The following is a 25,120-nucleotide window of genomic DNA, read 5'->3' on the forward strand; positions in this document are numbered from 1 at the left end:
ACACACACACACACACACACACGCACGCACACACATAGTATAGTATATACACACCTCTGTCTGACCGGGATAGTCTCTCGCTGTGAGATGCACATGTGAACAACCAGATCAGAAGGCTGTCAGTGACAGTTTCCCTGAAATCCTCTATACATTTACAGAAGTGCATGTGTGAAATCATCTCTAGAGATTCTTCATGTATTGCTGTTTGCCTCCTCAGAATCCGTCATTCATACAGTAACTCCTCGGCTCAAACAGTGGACTGGAGAGCAGCAGACAGATCTCTGTTGTAGTTGGCTGGAGTGGACGAAGTGTTGACATAGTAGGGAAGAAGAGCTCAGACGTTCACATTTTGTCAAAACTGTGAAAATGACCTTCAGGCAGCGAGAAGTGTGACAGTCACACACAGGCAGATGTGTTATTTTCAGAAAACGCGTCAGAGAAACGTCCTGTGGGCTGAAGTAAATGCACACACAGTCACACCTCGGGCACTCGGGGGAAAATAAACTGGTGTCATGTTGAGGAGATCACTCACTCAACTAACTCAGACTGTCAGCCATTACAGTCCTGACCTCCTTTCTATCCTCCAATCTGTCATATCGTCTTTGGTTTCTCTCATTCTTTAACCCTCTCCTTTAACCAGCTCCTCCTCACTGATCTCCTTCTCTCTCCTTTGTCATCTCACTTGTCAATACACTGACACTTTTAGATACCACGTTAATTGTTAGCTCCATTGTTAAAAAGAATAATAGCATTGACAAGTGTTTAAAGCGTTTTAAAAAAAAAAAAGAAAACTCCATAAGACAGGTGCTTACACGTAGGAGAGGAATGGACCCATCAAAGAATGAAGGCAAACTCCTGCACACAAAAGAAGTTTGCTTGCATTTTTTTGAAACCAGTCTCTCTTATTTTAGAGATAGAGTCAGTAGGTTTTTCCTTCAAAATAAAATACAGACTTCTCCTAAAGTAAAGCTGCTCCATTGTCTCTTCTGGGCCTCCATACATGTGTGGTGGTGACTGTGTCTGCAGAGACTCTGTCCTCTGACTGGATTTTACTGTTCTGGTTTGTTCTGGTTGACTCTGGACGTTTCTGGGCAGGGAGCTGGTGTGTTTCCTCCAGTCAATGACAGCGCAGCAGGTGAGTTTAGGAAGGGGATGCAATTCAGAGATTGGACGCCATTCAAACAAACAGATGTGGAAGTAGTGTCACAGAAGAGAAAATATAATCACAGTGAGGAGAAACACCAAGCGGATAAAGCTCGTTCTAAAACGAGGGTGAACCTTGTGTTGGCTTTTACCCGTGGACGTGGAGTTGGTCTGCTTCCTGTTGGACAGGCAGGTGACAAACACTGGCGGTTGGCTTATGCTAGCATGAGTTAGCTTGCAGTGTAGGTACAAGCAGTAAAGGTATACACTACATCTTGCAGTGAGGGTGAGCTTCAGGGGGCGATGAGCCCAGGAGGAGGAGGGGCTAGTTTGAATGTTGTGTTTACAAACTGCATCCAACATTATGAATGACTCCACTTAGGTATTGATATTGTTTGATTTTTACTTGGATCATATCAAAGTTTAACATTTCTTCCTCTTAGGATCTGATGTTTAGCTGCAGCTGGACAGTCAGCAGGCAGCCTGTGATTCTCCGTCACACACTTTATTGTCAACCAGTGCCGGACACGGATGCTCATTAAAAGAAAAAATACTTTCAGCAGCTACATGAAACGACCAGCTCACGGCAAAGATACACACTGTTAGTGTCACACACACACACACACACGCACACACACACACACACACACACACACACACACACACACACACACACACACACCTCCATACACACGGTGAGTCAGTGCAGCCCTCATTACACAACACAGTAATTAGTGACCGGAAGGCCGAGAGAGCAATAACTACATCCAGACCACTCCATCAGCAGCAGTGTGTGTGTGTATGTGTGTCTGTGTGTGTGTGTGTGTGTGTGTGTGTGTGTGCTGTCTGCATGTCTCTGCGGACTGTGTCTGTGTAAACCACATGCAGGAAACCAATGTGCTAACTGCACGCTCACTTCTTCCTGGCTATTAACTGTAGAGACATTACCACCAACAGGTACTCACTGCTATTGGGTCACATGGCCTGCAGAAACACACACACACACACACACACACACACACACACACACACACACACACACACACACACACACACACACACACACACACACACACACACACACACACACACACACACACACACACACACACACACACACAAGCAGAATCTCCTGTCTTCAAGTTCATTTTAAGAACAAGAAACTGATAAAAAATTAGAGATACCCGAGAAACAAAAAGGTAAATAAATCAAAATGAAGTTAAAAAAATGTATAAAACATGAAGCACTATTACCAAACTAATCAGTTTGATTTCATGCTATACACAGAGATGACATGCAGCACTTCTGTTGTGTTTCATGATGGGTGTGATGGTCAGTGTTGTGCAATCTACTCGAAAGAAACATGAGAGAAAATGTCGGAGAATTCTCAAAGGTAACAGTAAACTTATCTGACAGAAACACCACAAACAAAAACAGACATTGGGGTTTAACAAGCAGGCATTAAAAGGGATTTAATGTTAGCTTAAACATGACGACTGACGACCTGTAGCGCTTTATAAGTCGACAAAGGAATCCCTGACCTGCTGAAAGCTAAGAAAACACTACATGTAGCATAACATTTTCACTTGTTAGGAATAGATTCGACAGATCAGAATAGTTTTCAACAGTCATAATATATGCACACAGACTTATTTTCAACAGCATCACCTGCATGTTTCTTCTTCTACAGTTAAAGTGGGAGTCCCTCGTGTGGCTGGTTCAAATAAAACAGTGTGTCTATTAACAGACATGTAAAGACTCTCAGCTCAGAGTGGTTCATCCGCTTTTGAACTGGTATCACTTTTGTTTTAGATCAAAATGTTTAACCAAATAAAGCACATTATTTTTACTTTTTATTTTTCTCTGCTTCACCCAGAAGACAACCAAATTTGAAACGGAGCATTTTTCTCTGTGTTGTAAGACTTATGCAGACCACAAACAAAGGACTGGATGGGTTTATTTCACATGTTGTGGGTCGGTAAACACTCAGGTTACCCAAAGATATGTTCAAAAACACTGTACAAGTGGATTTTTCAGAATATGTCCCCTTTAGGTTTCTGGTTTTATTTTCTGTTTTTATGTGATTTTATGTGATTTTGCGCTGACTGTTGTTACTCCTAAAGAGAAGTTTAGGACAAGTATCACGTGGTTAGCTTGAGATGAACTTGGAGAACATCCAGACATCTTATTTTGGTTTGCATCTAAAGCTGCACACAGAGATCTCGGATTTATCTTAGCTCGAGAGTTCATGTTTTAAACTCTCTGATAAACCCAGTGTAACTTTATGTACAGTCAGCTGTTGCTCTAATGGATATTCATTCTGATAACCACTTTGGTCTCTAAGAGGGTTGTTAGTACCCCCATGTTGCCAGTTTGTTGTGTTTCTCTCGTGATTCTCATCCTAGTGTTTTTCTGAAAGCCTTACTGTGACTGATCTCTGCCTGTTTTTTGACCCAGCCTTTAGTACACCTCTAGAATTGTTTGCAGACTGTTTTTGCCTCGCTGTGTGCTGAACCTTTGACATCTTTAAAGGAAGAATGTGCAACATGTTACACATAAATACATCAGATATCAAGTCTATCCTGTGTAAATGCGTCTCTGTGTCATGACTGTCTACAATGAGTGAGAAGCTCGAGTCCCGCCAGCTGTGTTGTTGTCAGAGCTGTGTTTACATGGACGGGACGGTCGGCTCCTCCCCTTGTGTATAAAAGCTGTTTTAGTCAAGAACTAGAGAGAAGAAGAACATACTCACTGATTATTTGGATGTTAGTAAGAGTTTTTAGATCACGGTCATTCTGTCTATTAACATGCAATGTGAAGCTACAAGCTAACTAAAGAGCGCTAACATTAGCATGCTAACACAACAATGCAGGACACAGGTTATTGCAGCTCGAACAAAGGACAATTTTGTCCGCCTCTTGCACTTGATGGTGCTTAATTATGGTGCCTTCCCGTTTGATAACTACTTTGTGTGAACTTGAGGGGAAGGGGTTAAACACGCTCCCTCGGTGTCAGCGTGTGAATCCATAGTGTGCTTCTCTTTGTGTCTCAGTGGATTCTAAAAAACATATTCATGAAAAACCTGGACAGAAATGTAACCACTGATGTGAAGATGACAGGACGCCATCCGGTCAACATGTCAGTAATCACACGCGGAGGCTCAGGATATGACTATTAGAGAACGTCAGGCGCCTAGTGTGAAGTGAATAACTGAATATTGTGTTTGCAAATCAAAGCTCTTATGTACCCAATGCATTCATCATTATCGGCAGGATGGTCTATTGTTTCCATAGTGACACTTTACAGAAGAGGCCTACTGCTTTTCAGTGAGACAGTGAGTAATGGGCCTGTTTAAGTATTCTCCACACAATGAGTCATCTGACGTGAGCACACAGGCAAATATGCAGGCATTAACGCCAACGCCATCAAATCCATAGACTTCATTTACACTAGGTGTGTGCACAGAGCGCACACACAGCACACACACACACACACACACACACGTACTGAGAGATGTATGAATGCAGAAAGAGAACTCACAAATACACACCCAGGGATGAAGTCAAACACTTCATACACACGCTGCACAGAGGAAGATAAGCCGTTCTTCAAAACCACAGATCAATCTGTTGTCACACACTGTGAATGTCAGCGCTCCACACACACACAGACACACACACACCGCCTAAATTAAAGTCTCTCTGTCCATCTAAAACTGAGAAGTGATGAAACGTGTCATATAACACCACCATGTTTGGTGCCATGTGCGCTGTAAATCTGCCAAAAACGAACCCTCCTTCTCACACCTTGGTGACCCTGAAGCTCTCACATGCTTTGACGTGCAGACATCCTGTAGGCCTAAGCATGTGAAGAAAGTTAAATCTTTCATTACAGCCGACTGAACTCAAACTGAGCTCCAACTCAGACTATGAAGAGTTGAAATCGCAGAATAAAAGCAGTTTCTTTTTGTGAGATCGTATAGCTCGTTTCAGACTGCTTCTCATCACAAACCGGCCATAAATAAGCTCAGCGGTCATCACATCTTTGTTTGTACATTCATATTGATTCTGCAACAGCCTAATATTGGTGTCCCGGTCTGTGAATTCAAAGTGTGTTTCAGCGTTGCAGTAGCATGGCACATACACACACAGTCAAACATACACACACACAGCACTGGGCTCCCCCGCCGGTTCCACTAAACCATCTCTCCTCTGTTACCTCTGAAGATGGTAGAGAAAGAGGATCAGCAAAATGTCACGGGCGAAAAAATCTGTCCGTCTGTAAGCGACACAAATGACCTCTAGCATCTACAAAGCTAGGAGAACTTGAAAAGACCGTGTTTGTCGACTTTGTCTGTCTATTTTTTTTGTCTTATTTTTTACAATCTTAAGAAGATTTTCTGTCTCTCAGCAGTGTCACCTGCAATATGTGAGGTGATTATTCAACAGGCTGTATGCAGTAAAGTGTGACGCTGCCCCCTATAGACCAGGTGATGGTCATGAAGCACCTCAATGTTTTCAATCAGAAATGTCAGTAAATGTGAGTAAATTACAGACGTCACATCAAATACTGACATAAAGGGGTAATTCCAAAATGATCCTAGGCCCCCAGGTAAAATAAAAGGTTTAAAGATACCGTTAATATAACCTCATAATAACAATAAAACAAAAGAAAGAGTTATTTGAGTAGTGTAGCTTTAAGGCAGCAACATCTTTTGGCTTTCAAGTGAAAACTGCAGCCTCGGATGACAGCAGCTCAGAGTGTCAGTGTGTGTGTGTATGTTTGTGTGTGTGTGTGTGTGTGTGTGTGTGTGTGTGTGTGTGTGTGTGTGTGTGTGTGTGTGTGTGTGTGAGATTTATGAGAGCTTCCTCCTGCTTGTCTGCAGAATACAGAGAGCACATCAACCTTTTTCTAAACTCAAACTGTAAAAACTCCTGAAGCTTTCCAGTATCTTTTGTCGGATGTTTTGGATTAAGATAAATGCTTCCATTCTATGTTGAGTTCAGGAGACTCAAAGAGTGGCGCAGTTTGCTTTTTAACTCCTCAGTGCATAGAAATGTATTTTTGAAGCTCAACTTTAAGGTTGTAATGTATATTTGCATATATTTTACTCTGTCCTCCTCACTCCGTCTGCCTTGCTACCTTCCTCCCACTCATCACACACACTCACTCTGCCAACCTCACACCTCTCTCTACCTCCTTGTCACTGCAGCTGGCATATCCTCCCTGCAACCTCAGCTGCCTGTCTGTCACATCCACCTTCCTCTCTACTCATACTCCAGTCCCCCCTCCCCTCTCCCTTCACCCTCCATCTCTTTCTCCTGTCTCTGGCCTCAGCAGAGAGGCGAGGGGAGGGGGGTGCGGCATGGCTCTGGGCCATCACCCTCCACATCCCCATAACATGGGCCTCCCACACACACATCATTAATTAAACCCCCCATCACTTAAAATGCAGGTTCACCTACACACAACGCACACACCCACATTTGGCATGCACACACACTGCTTTTGAACCCGTGCTGTTTTCATTGACTCCCCCCCCCCTCCCGGTGCCCCACGCACATTATGAAGGTCAGTGATGAATGATGGGTATTATCTGCAGACACACACATGCTCAAAGACTCACACACATAAGAACAAAAGGTACATACAAAAAAACCCGAGATGCACACGCTGAATCGGCATCATTTCAGCAGCAGGGCACATCTGTCATGAGGGCACTGCAGGCAACGAGGTCAGCATCTGCCCTCTTGTCGTACAACAACGCACCTTGGATTGGTTCCCAAACACACACACTCCCACACACACACACACACTCTGTCATGTCATGCATGCTGTCAGTCTTCTCCTGCAATAGCCAAAAACCCAGCCAAGATTAAAGCTGACCGTGCAGAGTGAGGTTATCAAAATGTGTGATACTCTTCTATACCACTTTGTTTTTAATGATACCATCTCTGTTGTTTTAGGGAACGTTAGTATCCAAAGGTGCGGAAGCTTTTAAAAAAACTACATTTATTTTCAAACTGCAAGCAAACTCCTGCACACTGTCTAAAGTGTAAAAGTATGTCATGTCACCAAAACGTTGCCGATGTATTTGTGCAGTTTAGACAGCTTGCGGGAGGTCACCTGCATTTGTTTCATGATTAAAAATAAGAAATTATAAAATATTGGGTGCCTAGGGACTTCTATTTTTGTTGCTATGTATCAAACTGATATGAATATCGTTTGGTTTTTTTTTTTCTGGTACCATGACGACCTTAAACTGCAGATTCTCTCCTGAACACTGCTGCAGGATTAACAACAACACGGCCAGACAATCGAGTTCATCTCGACACAGAATTGATTAAACAATTAGTTTACTGCGAGTGTTTGAAAAGTGCGTCTCAGCACCGAGCATGCTTGGTTGATTTCATTATCCCCGTTATCAAGCTCATCTTTCCTGGCAGTAAACACACTGAATAAATCCCACAATAATCCAGCCGGAATTAACTCCAAGAGGTGAGAGAGATCCCCGCGAGCGATAAGTGCCTCATTATTTTCATGTTGGGGAGTGTGTCAGTGACGGCATGTGTGTATCAGAGGCTAGTTTGTAAAGTCAAGAGTAATTGTAATCATGCAGACGAGGTCAATTATCTTCTATTGATGAACCTCTAGCCAAAAAATGCAGACCTTGCGTCGACATTCCTTATCTCTGCTCTTCCTGAATGTTTGGATCTTCATGTCAATCTTATTCTGAGCAGGTTTTGAAAATCACGTCCCCGCAAACACGCCATCGTTAATGGATGACCACGTAACAGCAGATCTGATACTCAGTTCTGACTGATAACAGGCCGAGTGGGGAGGCTTGGATTTCATTCACAACCTGACGGAAGCACAGACATTATGAGCCAGATAGTAATGCATCTGCTCTGGCTGTTAAAACATTAAGGAGTTTTGTTCCTGATGGGTTGAATAGAGAGAGAGAGAGAGAGAGAGAGAGAGAGAGAGAGAGAGAGAGAGAGAGAGAGAGAGAGAGCGAGAGAGAGAGAGAGAGAGAGAGAGAAAGAGAGAAAGAGAGAGCTGTGGCTCATGGGTCACTGACTGAGAGCCAGAAAAGCCCTCAGGTGGCCACATTTGAAATTACAGGTCACATGAAAATCTCTAACAGTTAGTTCGTCATTTACAAAAACCAGAGTTTCCCCTAGGTTCACAGCGTTGGGGGGGGGGGGACACGCCGACACACCGACACAAACACTTGAAGGAATCTTGGTGTTCATGCGTTACTTTTAATGACAGCTGTCCTTTTCTCTCGGAAAGGTATCCTTAAATGACTTCTTTCCCTGATTTCCAACTCTCTCCACTATCCTATCTCTACAATGAAGGCACAAAAAGCCCAAAAATAAGGCGGGAGGGGCCGTTGGGGGGGGGCACCCCCTAATATAATGGTAGGGGAAACACTGAAAACACAAATAAAAATAAGAGTATATTAAGAAAATGGGAAAATGTGTTTCTGACTAATCCAGAGGAACAAAAAATCTGAGCAGATGTTTGCTCACTCTGAATGTGTCCCCTGAGTTATCAAAAAATAATACTACAAGTGTTCAACTTGCAAAGCAATTTGCAGGAGCAAAATGACACCTGACACCTAGTGTTTAAAACGGGTACTGCAGTCCAAATTCAAAACATTGTAGAGAGCTGTCTCCCCCCGCCCCCTCCTCACTACAGTCGATGCTCACGCAGGTTGCCATGTGGTGAACACTGAAGCTTCAGTGTTTATCCAGCTCTGCATCGGTCTGTAAACCTTTCTGTGTTCTAACCTCTCTCCATTTTTCAAAAGCATCTCCAATATTGATCCTAGTTTGAGCACGTTTCTGCTCGTGGAACTTCTATCCGAACCACTTCTCTTGCCCGCTTCCATCGCTGCAACACCTGTTGGTTTGACCTGATAACTGCTCTCATATCTGGTAAACTGAGGGGCGTCCAAAGCGGCCGTGTGGGGGTGTCTTAAAACCGCCTACCTTCTCTGGTCCAAACAAATCCAGAGCATTCAGGACCAGAATCTCAAGTTAGAAGGAGGACATACTGGCTGCTGCATTGTTGTCAGAGAAGACAGCACTTCAACATAGTATGTTTCTTTAATGTCTGATCATATAGTAAGGTTACTTTATGATTGAATCCACTACATATCATACAGGTTGCTCCTTTAAGAAAGCATATTAAAGGGCATGATGAATGTTATAAAGTACCCTCAGCACTTTTCTTTCTCTTTTGTTTTCCAAATGTGGCCCAAAAAGCTGCCGTGAGAGAAAGAAAGAGAGCAGCTGTGGTCTGTTCAAACTCACGCAGGTCAGTTCAAAGTGGAATAAGAGTGATGACACTTTGTAAATTACACAAGTATGTTTGCAACGTTATGTTGTGCAGTTTAGACAGTTTCACCTCCTCTGTGATCCTCTGTGGTCCATTTCAAATCACAGGTTGGTAAATACTCAAATAACTGACGTTTCTTGAGTCCTTTAGGCTTCTCAAAAAGATGCACAAGTTATATTTATGGCTCTTTCAAACACAGAGCGCAGAGGCAGTGACAGTGGCAAAATATTGCACACTTTATTAGACAGCATGCGTCAGAGTTTTCTGCATTTTTAAGGTAATTCAAAACAAGTAATTACCCCATATGGATTTCCCAGGACTTCTATTTTTGTTGCCGTGGTATCGTTTGATTTTAACAAGAATGGTATCAAAGTTTTAAATTCTGGCCCTGTAGTAAATACATGAGCTCAGGGTTCACAGGCGTTGGTTAAAGAAAGAGTTTACAATATTTATTTAAGGCACTTAAATCCTGTTATCGCTGCCCTGAAGCGAGTTCAATATTTAAGGGCATTAATGATTTGCATAAAGATCTGCAGCCGTTATTATAATGTAAAGTCTTTACTTGAGCAGAAACACACAAAGGAGATGTTTGCCCTGTTACCTGTTAGAGAATATGTTTGCATGAGCTTAATGTCAGTGTCTAATACATTTGTCAAGGTGTGTGTTAATGTATGTGCGCACACATCCCTCGTCAGTCAAACTATAATCTGGGCATGGTGTCAGGACACAGGCATGCCGGGAGCGGGAGGAATGTGGATCAATGTAGAGAGAGAGAAAAAAGAGAGAAAGAAGAGAAGCAACAAAGACAAATAAAAGAAAGAAAAAGCCCACCTCGCAGTCACCTCGTACTGCAGAGCATGAAACCACAGCAAGAGAAGAACAGGTCTAAATTTAGCTCCTCATCTTTCTCCACCCGACTACCTGACTTTCTAGTTTCTCCTCCACACATCCACACACAGCTCGTACTGTGAGAACATACTGTGCTGTTGAATCTGAAGCCGGAGCTCCGTTAGAGCGGCAGAGCACACGCAAACACGCAAGAAAGTCACAGGGGGGAATTATTAAGTAAGTAACCGTGCTGAGAAAAACTAGTCAGGCGTCTAAAGGCTGAGGATGAGAGCCTGCGTAGTCTCACTAATAATGGATCTGAATGTGATCACAATGTTTGGAGAGTGGTGATGAAGTAGAAATTAAAATATTCATCCTCAGCATAAATTAAATCTACAACAACCTGCATGAAGGTGTCACAATTAAAAGACCCTAAACAACAGAAAACTACACCCATCAATGCTGCCCACTAGTGGCCAAACTATGAAGTGGTATGCCTGTTTTAAAAATGACCTTCATCATAACTACAGCATTTCTGTGCTGATCACCTGAATCTGTTTATTACTTTCACGTATTATTGCAGACAGACAAACAGAATCTGTAGTCCTCATAAACTTGACAATAATCCACATTTTAAAGAAACAGCTCACCATCACATTAAAATCAGCCGTAAACTACAAGACCATTTCCAAACTGGTAAAACTACCTTTGGAATAAGATGAAAAGTTATAAAGCATGTGAGTTTAGACCGGCTGGTACAGAGAAGTTTCATGGCTGCTGCTGTATTCCTGCTCCCACGTTGAAACAATGAGGCTGGTGAAAGGACCCGGGCCGACTGGAGCTCCCAGCCTTTTCCTTCCTGCCAACAAGAATGAAAGCAGAACGCCTCAACGTGTTTCCTCTGCTCTGCTAATAAATGAGGGTGACTCACCCCAGCTCACCGGGAATACACACCACCCAAGGAAAAGTACACAATCGAGGGGTTGCAAATGTTACAGCACACACAGACGTACTCACACTTCAACTGCCCTGCTCTGCTGCATGTTAAACAGCCACACAACACAGACGCAGCTGGGGAGCGGGCCATCGAGGACGTTGCCAAAAGACCCGACTGGTTAGACAAGGGTCTTAAGACGGGGAACAGTTCCCAGGCCTCTAAGAACAAAACTGTCTTCTCTCCAGCATGGTGGATTTTAATTCTCCCTCACACTGCTGCAGGGTTGTCCCGATACCAGAATTTAAAACTTTGATACTAAACTAGTAGAAATCAAACGATATTGACACCTGGTCCAATACCATGGCAACATAATTAGAAGACCTAGGCACCTAATTATGGGTCATTTCCAAGCTGCAACCTACTGTGTTGAAAAATGAATGTGCAAAAAACTGCAGTTCCTCAAATGTCCACTTGAGGCCGGCTGTGAAAGCCTGGAAGACCCATTCAAAGCCATGTTAAAATGGCCATCTTGACAGCAGAAATAAACACCTATACACCCTGAAGAACAGTTTGGGTCTGACTAGCTCACATCTTTATTAGTTCAAAGTACAGCCGCTACACACACACAAAACATTTTCATTTCTTCATTTGACCGTAGCAATAATGAACCCAAAACCAACAGCCTGTTGACAATCAGAAAGGACCGCCTTCATTTATATTATTATTATCCAGAAACACAAATCTATCAACTTAAATAGGATTGAGTGCAGCTCTCTTTTTGTCAAAAATATTATCTACTGATAAGAACACCATTTCGGAGCGCACAGTTCCTGGCACACACGAATACTTGCGAGCCAGCTTGGAGAGTTGCGGTCATCTCTCCACTAAGACAGTGGGCTGCTCTCTGCAGGGAGATCTCCTGAATCGCGCCCCCATTGCTTTTGCCACAACAATGTGTGTAATGTAAACTAAAGCAGTGACACATAATGTGCAAATTTTGCAATGACAGTAGGAAACCTCCCATGAGAGGGCCCCATCTGACAGCATTCACTCTCATTCCACATCTGAACGCTGGTTGGAGGGCCCGCTGATTGATTTTTGCCATGGGCCCCGACAGACTCTAGAATCACCACTCTGCATAGTCACAGGACACAGTATCAAATCAGCTGAGTGGAAAGTAAATTGTGTATTTGAGAAGATGAAACATCAGGAGATTAATCCAGTTTGCAGGTAAAATAAGGTTAACCAAAAAAACATGCAAACAAGGATGACAGGGCTGCGGGGCCGAAACAAGTCAAGGGAATACTTCATGGTAATGAGAGATGAGTCACTGATGATGTTTGTGAAAGGATGGGCTGAAAAGAATTATAATCTTCACTTAATTATAATTATTTTCATCAAATCACATCAACCCATCCAGGATGTTTCGGTGTAAAGCCAGATGTTGAGTCTTAAAGTCTTACCATAACAGCAGAGCAGACACATCCTAGCGTTTTTACCTTTCCGGTTCCAAAACCAGTACTTGCGCCGTCGTTTCATCGTCAGTCCAGAGTCTTTTAATTTGAACAAGAAAGAAAAAAAAAGGAATACCAAACACAAGATCTCCAGCTAACGTGTGCATATATTTCAGTAATGACAGTGTTCATCCTCACTGATTCGTCCAGCCTGTAAGGATCACCTACCCGAGGAAACGTGTCTGAAATGGCACCTCCAGCAGGCGTCGGTCAGGCAGTCCATGCTGTGTCCACGCCGGCAGACAGAACGCAATAGAGAAAGTAGAAATGAAGTGTCTGACAAGATAAGGAGGTCAAGGAGAAGTACTAACGTTTAGTTTCCCAAGTGGAAACGACGGCCTTAAATACCCCTCTGTTTAGTGCTTTCTCCCCTTCCTTCCTCTACCTCCGCCTGGGAACAAATAAGCAGAGAGGCCACTCTGACTGGACGCTTCTCTGACTTGACTCCACTCCTTCAGAACGCACAGACAAGACTGAAGACGAGTCATCAAACCACCGACATTGCACATCCTTCTTACGAATTGGATGTCCTCAATTACGCAAAGGTGAGTGGAAAAAAAAACTTAGGTAACAGAATTTCCCCATATCTTCCTCTCTGTGAAGCTACTTCCTCAAGTCCCCCTCGGTCCCTCGGTGTCCAAACTCTCTCAGACGGAGCTTGAGAGGTTACAGAGAGTAGAGCAAGTGTCTGGGAAGAAGCTCGCAGGCTCACAATGCCAGTGAGGAGGGGGAAACGACGCAAAGTGCAGTGCAGGAAACACTGGCTGGTTTATGGAAAGAAAAACAGAGGGACCTGACTGAAGCATGGCAGATATTTAGCCTCCTATTGACTTAGCATTTTGGGATTGACAAAAGTAAGCACCAACAGTTTCATGTTTCCCTGACTCAGTGTTTAAACCTGAGCTGATGGGATTTGAGAAAACATAAAGATTTAAAAATAATTCAATTATGCCATTAGAGAACAGTCTGCTCATGGATTTTGTTTGACTCTTAAAGGTGCAAAAACACATTTTAAACTGTTAAATACCTGAGTTACCCTCTCAGTAACAGGACCAGCTCTCCTGTAACAAGTTTGATCCTCAGCACTCTGGGTGCAACAAGGTGACTCACCTAACAACCTCCTGCAAACATAGAGGCGCCTACCATTCTATCCCTGATATAGCACTAGAATAGAATAGCATTAAAGGGGACATATAATAAAAAATCCACTCTTACAGTGTTTCTGAACATATATTTGGGTATCCTGAGTGTCTACCGACCCACAAAATGTGAAATAAACCCATCCAGTCCTTTGTTTGTGGTCTGCATAAGTCTTACAACACAGAGGAAAATACTCTGTTTCAAATTTGCTCTCCTTGTGATGTCACAGTGGGATTCTGGTAAAAAAAAAAAAATCCCCTCCCCTCCGCTGGTATCTCTACCCATGGACTCCACCCCCAGCCTAGAGCAAAACTGTTTGTAAATTTTGTAAATTTCATCTGTTAATCAAAACAGATCCACTGAGTGAGAAAGAGAACGATAACCTGTTCTGAAATGAAAGTAACTCTTAGTTTTAGTGAGACAATTTGACCAAGACGATCATCATGACGGTTACCTGATTGATTTGTGAGCAGCAGCACAGCATCACATCAGGAGATATTGTGTGTGTGGTAGCTTTGTTGTCATTTTGTCAAATACTCTGCGTGTGTTCATACCTCACGGTGAGCAGCGTGGAGGTCGAGCTGCTGCTCTGTGAGTTCAACATCTATGAACATTTACCTCCATCTACTGGTTCAAGTGCAAACTGGAGCACCTCAAACTGTCTGTGAGAGCATGAGCGTGCAACTGCTCAGGAATATTACACAAGCACACACATGAATCAGCTGCTTCCTGCCAAATGCAGCCCACGCACACACACACACACACACACACACACACACACACACACACACACACACACACACACACACACACACACACACACACACACACACACACACACACACACACACACACACACACACACACACACACACACACACACACACACACACACACATCAATATTATCAGTTGAGCAAACCATTAACCTCCTCAAACAATCCCCTCCATTCTGAGGTAAAAGATGGATGTCTGTGTAGGCGAGGGTGGGCCTCACGTCACTATTGTGGGTGTGTGTGTGTGTGTGTGTGTGTGGGGGGGGGGGGGGGGGGGGGGGGGGAGAAGCTGTCTGGGGGCATCAGAGGCACTGTTAAGCAAGAATGTGAAATAAAGAGGAAACACTGATTCATACTTCTAAACTATAATGAATACCTAAAAGGTAAATAACTTCAGTATTGAACCAGCCTGTTAGTGGAGTGTTATGAAACATTTTTCAGTTTTTGTCACATTTTTTAAACGTTGTTTTCCGGGAGGGAAAGCCCAAGAAGACTCAGAGCATTTAATCCAGTCATCCATTTTCTTCCGCTTATCCGAGGTCGGGTTGCGATGGCCAAAAGCAAAGTAAGTCAACCCAGACTTCCCTCTCCGCAGCATTTAAGGTGCTCTCAATGTGGAGGAATAAATAAATTCAATACGTGTTTTTTTTCCAGATTCCTTCCTCGATTCTGAGAGCTCAACTTTCAAGACAATTAGCTTGAACTGAAATTATTTTTTTATTTTTGGGCTTTTGACTTTATTTGGATAAGACAGTGGATAGAGTAGGAAATCAGGAGAGCGAGAGAGAGAGAGAGAGAGAGACAGAGACAGAGTGGGGACTGACATGCAGGAAAAGAGCCTCAGGTCGGACTTGAACCTTGGCTGCCCACTTGAAGGACTATAGCCTCTGTACATGGAAAGAACATCAACGCCCCTGGAATTGAAATTCTAAGAAGTCATAGCTGAACACATCAAACTAGCCATTTAAGATTCACAAATCAACCTGTTTAAACCGACACTGAAATTAAAATTACTCCAGTCAATAGATTAAAGTGTAACTGTGATTAACCACACAGTGACTTTTCATTCTCAAACACAACTTTTAAATTCTCTATTTACTTTCTAAAAACGTAATAATCAAAATTTGCCACACTGAAATGTAAAGAACGTTGTTAACCTGTTGCAACCCTGCCAGAATAGTTGATTTAAGATTTTGGGGTACCTGAAGCGGCTAATCACATTTTAAATAAAGGTGCAGGCCACCCTGGACATTTTACTACTTCTACTCTGAGAAGACACATTCTCTGTTTCTGTTCAGAAGTTATTGACAAAACAGTGCCTCTGGTTTATTTAATCACAAAACATGGGAAGAAAACTTGACCTTTACGAATTGAAAAACCAATGCAGCGATGTCTGTCCATACACAGAGCTGTGATTTATGTGAAGCTTGTACTGATGTGGTACAGCAATGCACGGCGATCATCTAGTCTGAGCCATCATGAACTGAGCTGCACAACAGCACCTCTGTTTCCTGCAGTGAGTTAAAGCCTGCAGAGGACAGGGAGAGGGTTCACTTCAGGATGAATGTGCATCAGAGCAGCGAAACAATCCGCGGAGCAGGAGGCGAGCAGGCCACACTGCCTCTGATTCACGAGGAGTCCCACTGCTTCCGTCTGTGCACACCCAAAACAAACAGATCCTTTGTTACACACTGATACAGCTGTCCTTCCTCACAGCAACAGCAGCTCAACCCGAAACACCCGCAGGCTATTTGTGCTTTAAACACTAAATAAATGTCCCTCCATCTGTTTTTTATGATTACTAAGATACTCTGTGGAGTGATGTTCATGAAGAAATTACATTCAATTGTTTCTGCAGACGGCAAACGGCTCCTCACACTCTGAAACGGTGACTACATATTTCTGCAAGTTAAGCCTGACTTAATCTCAATCTCAAGCATGCTCACACTACAGAGATGAAAATCATGGTACATCACACACTACAGGATTTTACTGAGGTCATTGTGCCCGACTGAGGAACGCACCACCTCATGTGACCTCACGTAAACAATGGAGCTGGCGGTTAAATTTGCGATTATAATGCTGAGAGGACGAAAACATTTTTCTTTTTTAAACATGTGAAGAAATGTCTGGAGAGACTCGGACAACATGGATTGTCTGTTCTTCAGTGAGAGCTGGAGGTCACCTGTGCAGGTTGCGTCCTGCCACTTGTTGCCCCTCCTGTCCACTCATCCATTGTCTCTCACTTTATTGTAGTCACACACAACTTCCTCTAGACCCGTTTATGACGTAATCGTCAAGCTATTAAATCCTAAATATCAAACATGTTAGAAATCAATTTGGGCATCCCAGACGATCTTCGAGCAGATTGTGGACATTAAGATTGGATCTCTATACGACTCACCCTACAAGATCATCTGGGAAGATAATCGGTTCTGAGCAGCCTTGAGTCTGGAACAACCCCACGATATTCGGGAAGGAGGAATCGGACCACAAATCGACCTGATTATCCTGCAGCCTGAGCCAGGCTTTAAAGAAAGTTGTCTTGCCATTTTTGATCATTAAAAACAAACTATTTGCCAAACATTGGGTGCTTAGGACGTCTATTTTTGTGGTCGTGGCATCGTAACAATTATCAAAATGTTTCTAATTTAACTAGCATTATATCAAAGTTACAAATTCTTGTATCATGACAACCCTAGTGTTTATGTCTACAGTGTATAATCCAACCACTACACTCAGCTGACAGGATGATGTTTTCTGTTTACATTTAAAGATGACTGAGCAAAAGGACAACAGAACTGCAGACTTCATGAATGATTACTTCCACTGAAAATTATTAAAAAAATAGACATACATGACAGTGACACTGACTTTTTCAGAGTCAGATTTACAAATATGAACCCATTTATAGAGTAGCTTAAACTACAGACGACCTTAAAGTCAACATTTATTCTGCTCAGGAGGATCCAAAACTAAACTGACAAGGTGCTTGAAGTCAAAATAACAAGGAGAGATGGATCATTGTGATTGTGAGTCTCTTCTTTGTCATCTGATAAATGCGGAATCGGGCAGCCGCAATGAAAAGTGCTCCATCACTAAGATTAGTATTGAGCCCAGTCAAATGGAAGAACATTCAGCTGTGCCCAGGGAACTCAAAATATGCTCGTTTGCTTCATCTAGTGCTTTCACTTTGGAAAAAGGAGCCACATTTCATGTCAAAGTAAGCTGCAGTCCTTCACTAACAGGATGACTGATACGTCTGCAGGAGCTCAGTAATGAAACCAAAGCACTGCCATTCTGACTGGGAGGAAAAACCAATTGGATGACGAGGGTTAAAGGTTTCTGAAGGAAGATTTAATGAAGTCTCCGAGGGGAGCAGCCTCTGAGGCTCGATGTGTTCCACATAAATGTCCTCCTCGTCCAGAGAAGAGAATCTGAGCTCCTCTGGACATCGATTTAGACTTCCCATATCCAGGTCAAACAGGTTTAAGACGGTACTTTTTCACAGGCCATTAAAGTGATATTTCTCTGATCTTTCATTTTAACATTTAACTAATGATGGTTTCAATGGTGGATTAACAATTTAAGTGTCCTGATGTCACTTGATTTATTCATGTAATTTATAAAGATGGTTTTTGGCCTCTGACTTAATTCCTAGGGCAGTGAGTGAGCCTGGGCTTCCCACGATCATGAAAACAAGATAATCAAGATTTAAATGATTACTCTACTTCTGCAAAAAAAAGGGGAACAGAGAGCGAGGAGGATGTGCACCAAAGGGACGAGGGTCGGAGTCAAGCAGGGACCGTTAAGGATGACTGTTCTACCAATCAGGGTTAACCACTGCTATTCATTTATTTAGTCCATTTGCCCGTCTCTCTTTGTTTTCCCCCCTCGTCTTCCCTGGCTATAAGAAACATTTACCTTTGATAATAAAGCTGTAATGATGTAAAACTGGCCTCAGTTCCAGTTCCACACTCACCCGATCATTAGTCCTTTTTTTTAAGTATCTTTACTTTCTCATCTGGTCAAAGCAGATGTGTAAAGCATCAAGAAGCAAGAACATCTGCACCTCAGGGAGCTCCCGATAAAGGATGTATTAAGCAACAGGAGACGTTTCCAGCCAACATAATCGAGTGAAACGTCCCTTTTCCAACATGCTGATGTGTGGATGTTTTTGCTTCATTATGCCTGTTTATTTTGGATCCAGAACCCACTTAGGGATGCGTCAAAAGTTGTATAGTTGTGCAATCCTGGGGTCTAATGATGCTGAAAATAATCTATACAAACATGTGACTCCAAGATTGCTAACACACTGACTCACTGACAGATAACATATCTGAGTATTCTAGCTCGTACCTCACTTCCTGCCATATCGCTCGTTAACTGTGACTGAGTGCTGACGGACACCTAGTCCAATCATAATAGTGGCAGTATAACCAAAGAGCAAAGTTCATATCAAGCTGCAGCTACAGTGAGTAACCTCAGGTTCATGTTCGCACAGGAACTCCACAGAGATTCAAGATAAGACGAATCTCTGAAGGCGTTGTACCCAGATAGTAACACGCAGCAGCAGGAGTGCCGACATGTATTTGGATGATTTGTAAAAATGTGGCTGCTTAATCAGAGTAAAGCCTGGGCAAACTTTCAGTCACAGCTGCCAGGTTGCAGCTCTGCAGAGATTCATCCGGAAGCCTGGAGACTGATCCAAAGACTATTTTTGATCAGGCTTCTTCTGCACATGGACCTTTGTGTCAGAGAATGTATCTGTGCATGTTTCTGGGAGGTGCATTTAGAGCACACTGAGTTTGCAGTCTTCCCATGAAGTAGTAGTCTCCACAAAGGGAAAGAAATGTGCCCTCCAGCATGAAGATGCTAACACAACAGGCTGGTACCTGCCTCTAAAACCTTCATACCTGCTGAGCAGCGGTTGTGTGTAAACAAGGGGCTATAATGTAGGTGTGTTACAGTCTGGTTCTTCCATGCTTTCCCAACAAGCCTGACAAAAACATGACCTGCAGCAGGTCAGAACACTGAGTCACCAGTGCCTGCTAAACACTTTAAAGCCTGTAATGGCCTAATTCTTAAGTTTAACCCACAAAGGTCATACTACACAGCCTCCATATGGATCCAAAATAAAATAGTATACACCAACAAATCAGCATAAATCAGCCAGATAGGAGACAACGGTTTTTTCAAATTGCAGTTCAGAAGAATGAGAAGCCTATCCATGATACAGAAGTTTCTAGAAGTGGTGAAAGTTGTGTTTTTGTTATGAAGGTTGCATTCCTTAAGATCCTACCTTCTTCTGGCTCCACAATGTCCAGACTTGTTTGTTTCCTGCGAAAAGCGACTCTGCTGAATCCCTCCATTCCTGTGACAGGCAGAGACCGCTCCAGCATTGAGACACTGAAGTGAAACGCATTCAAAGTGACCGGAAATTACTCTGTCGAAAAAGAAAACAGAAAGAACGAAAGAAGCGCGCTCGTCCCCTCTGTGCAGGTAAAAGTCTCGCCTGAGAGCCTGGAGGAGGAGGAGGAGGAGGAGGAGGAGGAGGAGTGTGAAGTGAACCACCTGCTCAGGTTAATAACAAAACAATAAATACAAAACAATCATAAGTAACTTAGTTGAGACACCCCGAAGTTTGGTAAACAGCTCTCCACATGTGTCAGGGGTTGGTGTCGAGATCATCCACTTCTCGCCGAGCAAAGTCACCTTGATGAGGGTGTTACTCTAAGCCCCGCCCCTCTCTCCCCCTCCCCTCTCAGTGCGTACTGACGGTGCAGACCTCCTTATTATATCTTAAGCACAATGCTCCTACTGTTTAGCACGACACACACACACACACACATTCATGAGGATTTAAGAAACAATTATGTTCGTCAGATGCCTGCTTTATGAACTTTCAAACGATGTCAAGTCTGTTTCAATATCACTGCAACAACATATTTTATTCAGAGCCTACAGTTTAAAGGTAAATGGACAATGCACATTCAAAGCATGTCTGTAATGTGCCAGTTTAGCCATCGTGGCAAAGTCCCTGGACAGGTGAGTGACAGAACAATAGTCACAAAAAGAGCGGCAATACTGCACACTAGGCAGGGCACACATAGTTCTGTATAGGACGCCAGGACAGCAGTAGCCTACAAAAAATAGACGACAACATACAAGTCCTATAGGCCCCCGATTTGGGGTAATTTCTTGTTTTGGCCTAAATTAACAAAAATGGCTCCTGCAAACTGTCTACATTGCACAATTAATACTCTGGCAATGTTTTAGTAACTACTGAAAGTTGCCCATCTATTTGTGCAATTGAGAGGCTGCTTTGGTTTAAAATATGCCACAAGATCTTAAGTGTTTTTCTTTGATAGCTGCTAGTTATAATAGCTGTGATTGTTCCCAACCCAATCAAAAAAGTATTAACAAAGTGTAAAAAATGTTTAACAACCTTGGTATCAGTTTATTTTTATTTTTATAAAGAGTTATATTAAGGCTTTTTGTGTCTTTATTTGAGAGATAGGACAGTGGAGTTTTAATTAAGTTAAACTTATTAAATAAGTGTTGTTTGGATATTTCCCTTGCCAGAGTTGGAACATAAGTTGAATTCCACTTTTCAGGCTGTGTTTTAAAAGGCAGCTCATAGTTTACAGTGTGCAGATGTTTGTTTGCAAATTTTCAAAAAATTAAATTGTGACTTTGGACATAAGGCCTATATTGTTTTGAGTCCTTCAAGAACTACGCTTAGAAGATGTAGGCTATATGTTACCATTATGTTGTGTTGCTTAAACTTTGATGTGATTAGTGCAGATAGGGGTAAATAAATGCTCTTTATTCATGTGGGTGCACACAAAATTCTGTCTCTGTGGTAACCATGGAGACAAGCAGAGCAGCGTGCAGAAGAATGTGGAATGTGGAACTAGCTGAGTTGTTGGAATAAAATAGTAATAATAATGTATTTTTATTTTTGCTGGTTCCTTCTGTGTGTTTGTCGTTGATCTGTTGTATGAAATCAAAATCACACTGCTGCAGCTGTGACTCGTCATGAGCAGCAGCGCTGATATTCAGTAAAACAGCCCTCCCCATCCCTCGTCGGATTCTGCACAAAACACAATTTTTTGCTAACAGTCTTTTAAATAGTTATCTTTTCTCTATTAAGGAAACAAAAACATCTGCAGTTTGCCAACTATATAATCAATGAATAAAAGTAGGCAACCAAGTCAAGAAGCAGGAAGTGAGTTGCCTTCATTAAGGCAGAGAAACAGACACAAACACAAATCCAAGGGCAGGTCTTTTATTCACGTTTGAAACCAATTATTACTGTTTAAACTGGAGGAGCAACGTTCACTGAAACCCACTGTAGTACAGCAAACTGTAGTGCTACTATTCTCTTAATGCAGGGTGGTTTATCCTCTTTTATTGAGTTATTCTCTCTGTCGCTCTTCTGAAAACAAACCAGGAGAGCTGGGTCACCAATGAGCCTGTGTCCAGAGGGTTCAGAAGCTTTTTTTGTTTTGGACTCCTCTTTTTATTTGATCACTCTGTAGCTGCAAAATTGACAATTTGAACGAACACAGATCCCACAGGTGTAGCTACACAGAGACACAGAACGAGTCCACTCATCCATCGCTGACGAGACACAGATGATTGGATCTCTTAGTACAACACTTTACTGGCTTTGGAGTTTTCACTTTTTCTGTTTTAGAGCCATCTGGATAAAAGTTTGAATTCATTGCAGTGAGGAGAACATTTACATCGAAGACATAATGAGGGTTTAAATCCAGAGAGAAGGACTTTAATGATGCAACAACAAACGTCACACATTACATCCGTGTCAGCACAACTTTGCTCTCCGTTCCTCTGCAGATGAAAACAGTCTGTATCGGTACGATTGAGACACGTTTTTCCTATCAGCCTGCTGGTTGGTTCAACGGGACAGAAATTGTTGAAAGATTTCATTAAATGTATTTTTTTAAATCACTCTTAAACCGGAGCTAATGTATTGCTTTAATGCATAGTGCATAATTGTGCTTGGACAGTATTGCATACTGATAGGAGGAAGCATGTGGAGACAGATACACATGGAGATTCCACAGTGACAGACAGGTGAAGCATTTGATATGAGAAATGTCACTTTTCACACATTTCTGTCCCTGCAGGAGGAACTATAATAACAGTTTTCAGGGGCTGTGACCGATAAGAGACAACACTTTATGGATGTGAATACAACAGTTATCCTCACAGGGACTGTAGCACTAGAAGAGGCACACCTTTAGGGAATCCTCTGCCTTCAGCTAGTGTTAAAAAGATGGAGGTCAGTTCACTCCATGGCCACTTAAACCTGTGCAATTCAAAAGGCAAAGAAAGAATGAAAAACCAGGCCAACAGCCCTAGTCCTGATCTCACACACTCCGCCTCTCGTCTCCGTCTCGGTCTCTGAGGAGATCCGAGCTACAAAACAGACACACCAATGTCACTAGAGTCTGCTGTAAAAAATAAATAAATTATAAGAGGTATAAAATAGTCTTCAAGCACATGATTTGCAAATAAAATCTCTGTATAAAAAACACAAGCATTCAAAGAAAGAGTCGAGAATGACGTTAGAAAGGGAGCTGAAATCCACCCATCAGGGCCCACCTCCAGTGTCAAACCTAGTGTACTCACTCTGCTCCGGAAACTGGCATACATGTTTTTTGATTATCATATTTGCAGAATCTAACATATTAAGATTTGTGTAGTACTGTTAGGTGAGTTTTAAACCTGTTTTTTTTTTTTTGCAGAAAAGACTGCTTTAAGTCGGCGTAATCACAGCAGTTTAACACCTAATGTCTTCTGTTTCATCTTTAAAAATGACAAACAACAAAGAGAAAACATTCCTGTAATAAATATCTCAAAAATATTCACAAATGAATATAATAAATAAGCGACAGAGTAGATAAATAATTAATAAATACTAATAACGATAAGGGAAAAGATTCCCCTGATTTGTCACTCTGGCGTGTTTGCGCCTCAGGTCCTTTTTTTTTCCAGAGAAGAAGAGAGCATCCTGCTCTTCTTCTGTGACCCAGGTAACCAGGAGGCGTGCCGTGGGAGGGAGGGGGTGTGGTCACAGAGTCCAGTAAGCACCAGATTGGATTGAAAGGCTGGGGAAGGGGAGGTTATCTGAGGGAACTCCCCGCCAGCGTATCTGTCTCTGTAGGACTCCTACCAGGCTGGGACCAGGACCCGGGCTGGAGCGGGATGGTTAGGTGCCGGGGGGCTGGGGCTGCTTGGTGAGACAGTAACGAGGGTCGCAGGGGGAGAGAAGGCTGCTTCTGCTCGACAGGACTGCGTGGTCTGCCAATAATTTAAGACTGTAAGAATGAAAAAAGACACGAGAGAAAACAAAGACCGTTTATCTTAAGGCTGCAGAAGAGGGAAACAATTCAGGGGAGGAAAAAAGTCAGACCAAATCTACAACCCAAAACTCAACATTTGACAAAAAACTGACATGGTGCTCCTTAAAGAAAAGTTATTTTTGGGAAATATTCCAATACTTAATCTTTCGCACAGTTAGAATAAGAAGTCCGACTCTCATGTTTGTCAGTGAAATATAAAGTTTTGCACTGAGCAAGCAGCCGGTTAGCTTAGCTTAGCACAAAGACTGAAAACAGTAGGAAACTGCTAGCATATCTTTACGAAAAGGTAAAAGCAGCTGCCTAGAGGAAACTTTGTGCAACACCCTGCAATGGCAGTACAGAGGGGGGTTGTGTTCCTGATCACTGGAAGTCTCCATGTCACATCCCCTATAAATACTGTAGCGCAGTTACCACCAACGCGCAGCAATTGTTTTTACTCTTACTGCTGGCTGTTGTTTTTTGGAATTAGATGCGTTTTGCAATGAGGTTGATTTACATAAAAAATGTACCCCCCAAAATACGACAACAAACAGCACTGATGCACAGAGACGCTGTTTGCTACGCAGGGCAGTTAGCATTTAACCCTTTGCGTGTATTTTGGGAAGTAGACGGTGTCTTTTTGACTCGTTTGCACAGATTTGTGCAAAAGCAACACAAGCCTCTTGTTAATCAGGCTTAATGTGTTAAGATGTAAACATTTAAGGTGTTTGTAGGACGATTTTGTCACCCTTGACGGAGCTAGGTTTGATGCTAAGCTAACATGATGCCTGAAACATGAGAGGTGTAATCATTCTCGTCTAACACTTATCAATAGAGCAGAAATATTTCCCAAACATGCTAACCCTTTAAATCATGCCAGATACAGAGGAAAGGGCTGTTGTCATACTTGGAGACAAAGTATTTAGTGAGGAATATGACAAAAAAAGGGGAGGTCTAAGAGACACAAAACTAAACCAAACATGATCTCAGATCTGTCAGCAGTTTTTGAAGTTGTCCTAAATTAACATCTCAGTCCACTGAAAAATAAAGACAACTTGTTGCC

The 25,120-nt window shown here is 42.5% G+C and overlaps 2 protein-coding genes across 8 annotated transcripts in view; both read right to left on the reverse strand.

The window, feature by feature from the left end:
- Nucleotides 1–20,194, reverse strand: part of fgd4a (FYVE, RhoGEF and PH domain containing 4a) — a 68,355-nt gene extending 48,161 nt beyond the window's left edge. Inside the window, exon 1 of one of the 3 annotated variants that reach the window (XM_061036685.1) lies at nt 19,986–20,194. In XM_061036685.1, the coding sequence (XP_060892668.1) occupies nt 19,986–20,085 (100 nt within the window). In that variant the 5' untranslated portion in view covers nt 20,086–20,194. Of the gene's footprint in view, nt 1–12,717; nt 12,863–12,936; nt 13,080–19,985 lie in introns of those variants that run through there. The other 2 variants (XM_061036687.1, XM_061036686.1) reach the window with 2 other exon arrangements.
- Nucleotides 20,195–21,958: 1,764 nt separating this feature from the next.
- bicd1a (bicaudal D homolog 1a) overlaps nt 21,959–25,120 on the reverse strand; it is a 53,094-nt gene continuing 49,932 nt past the window's right edge. For all 5 annotated transcript variants that reach the window (XM_061036679.1, XM_061036680.1, XM_061036682.1 and 2 more), the window contains one exon: nt 21,959–24,033. In XM_061036679.1, coding sequence (XP_060892662.1) covers nt 23,925–24,033 — 109 coding nt within the window. In that variant the 3' untranslated portion in view covers nt 21,959–23,924. The remainder of the gene's footprint in view (nt 24,034–25,120) is intronic.

The sequence above is a fragment of the Labrus mixtus genome, chromosome 4, assembly GCF_963584025.1.
Source record: "Labrus mixtus chromosome 4, fLabMix1.1, whole genome shotgun sequence".
NCBI lineage: Eukaryota > Metazoa > Chordata > Actinopteri > Labriformes > Labridae > Labrus > Labrus mixtus.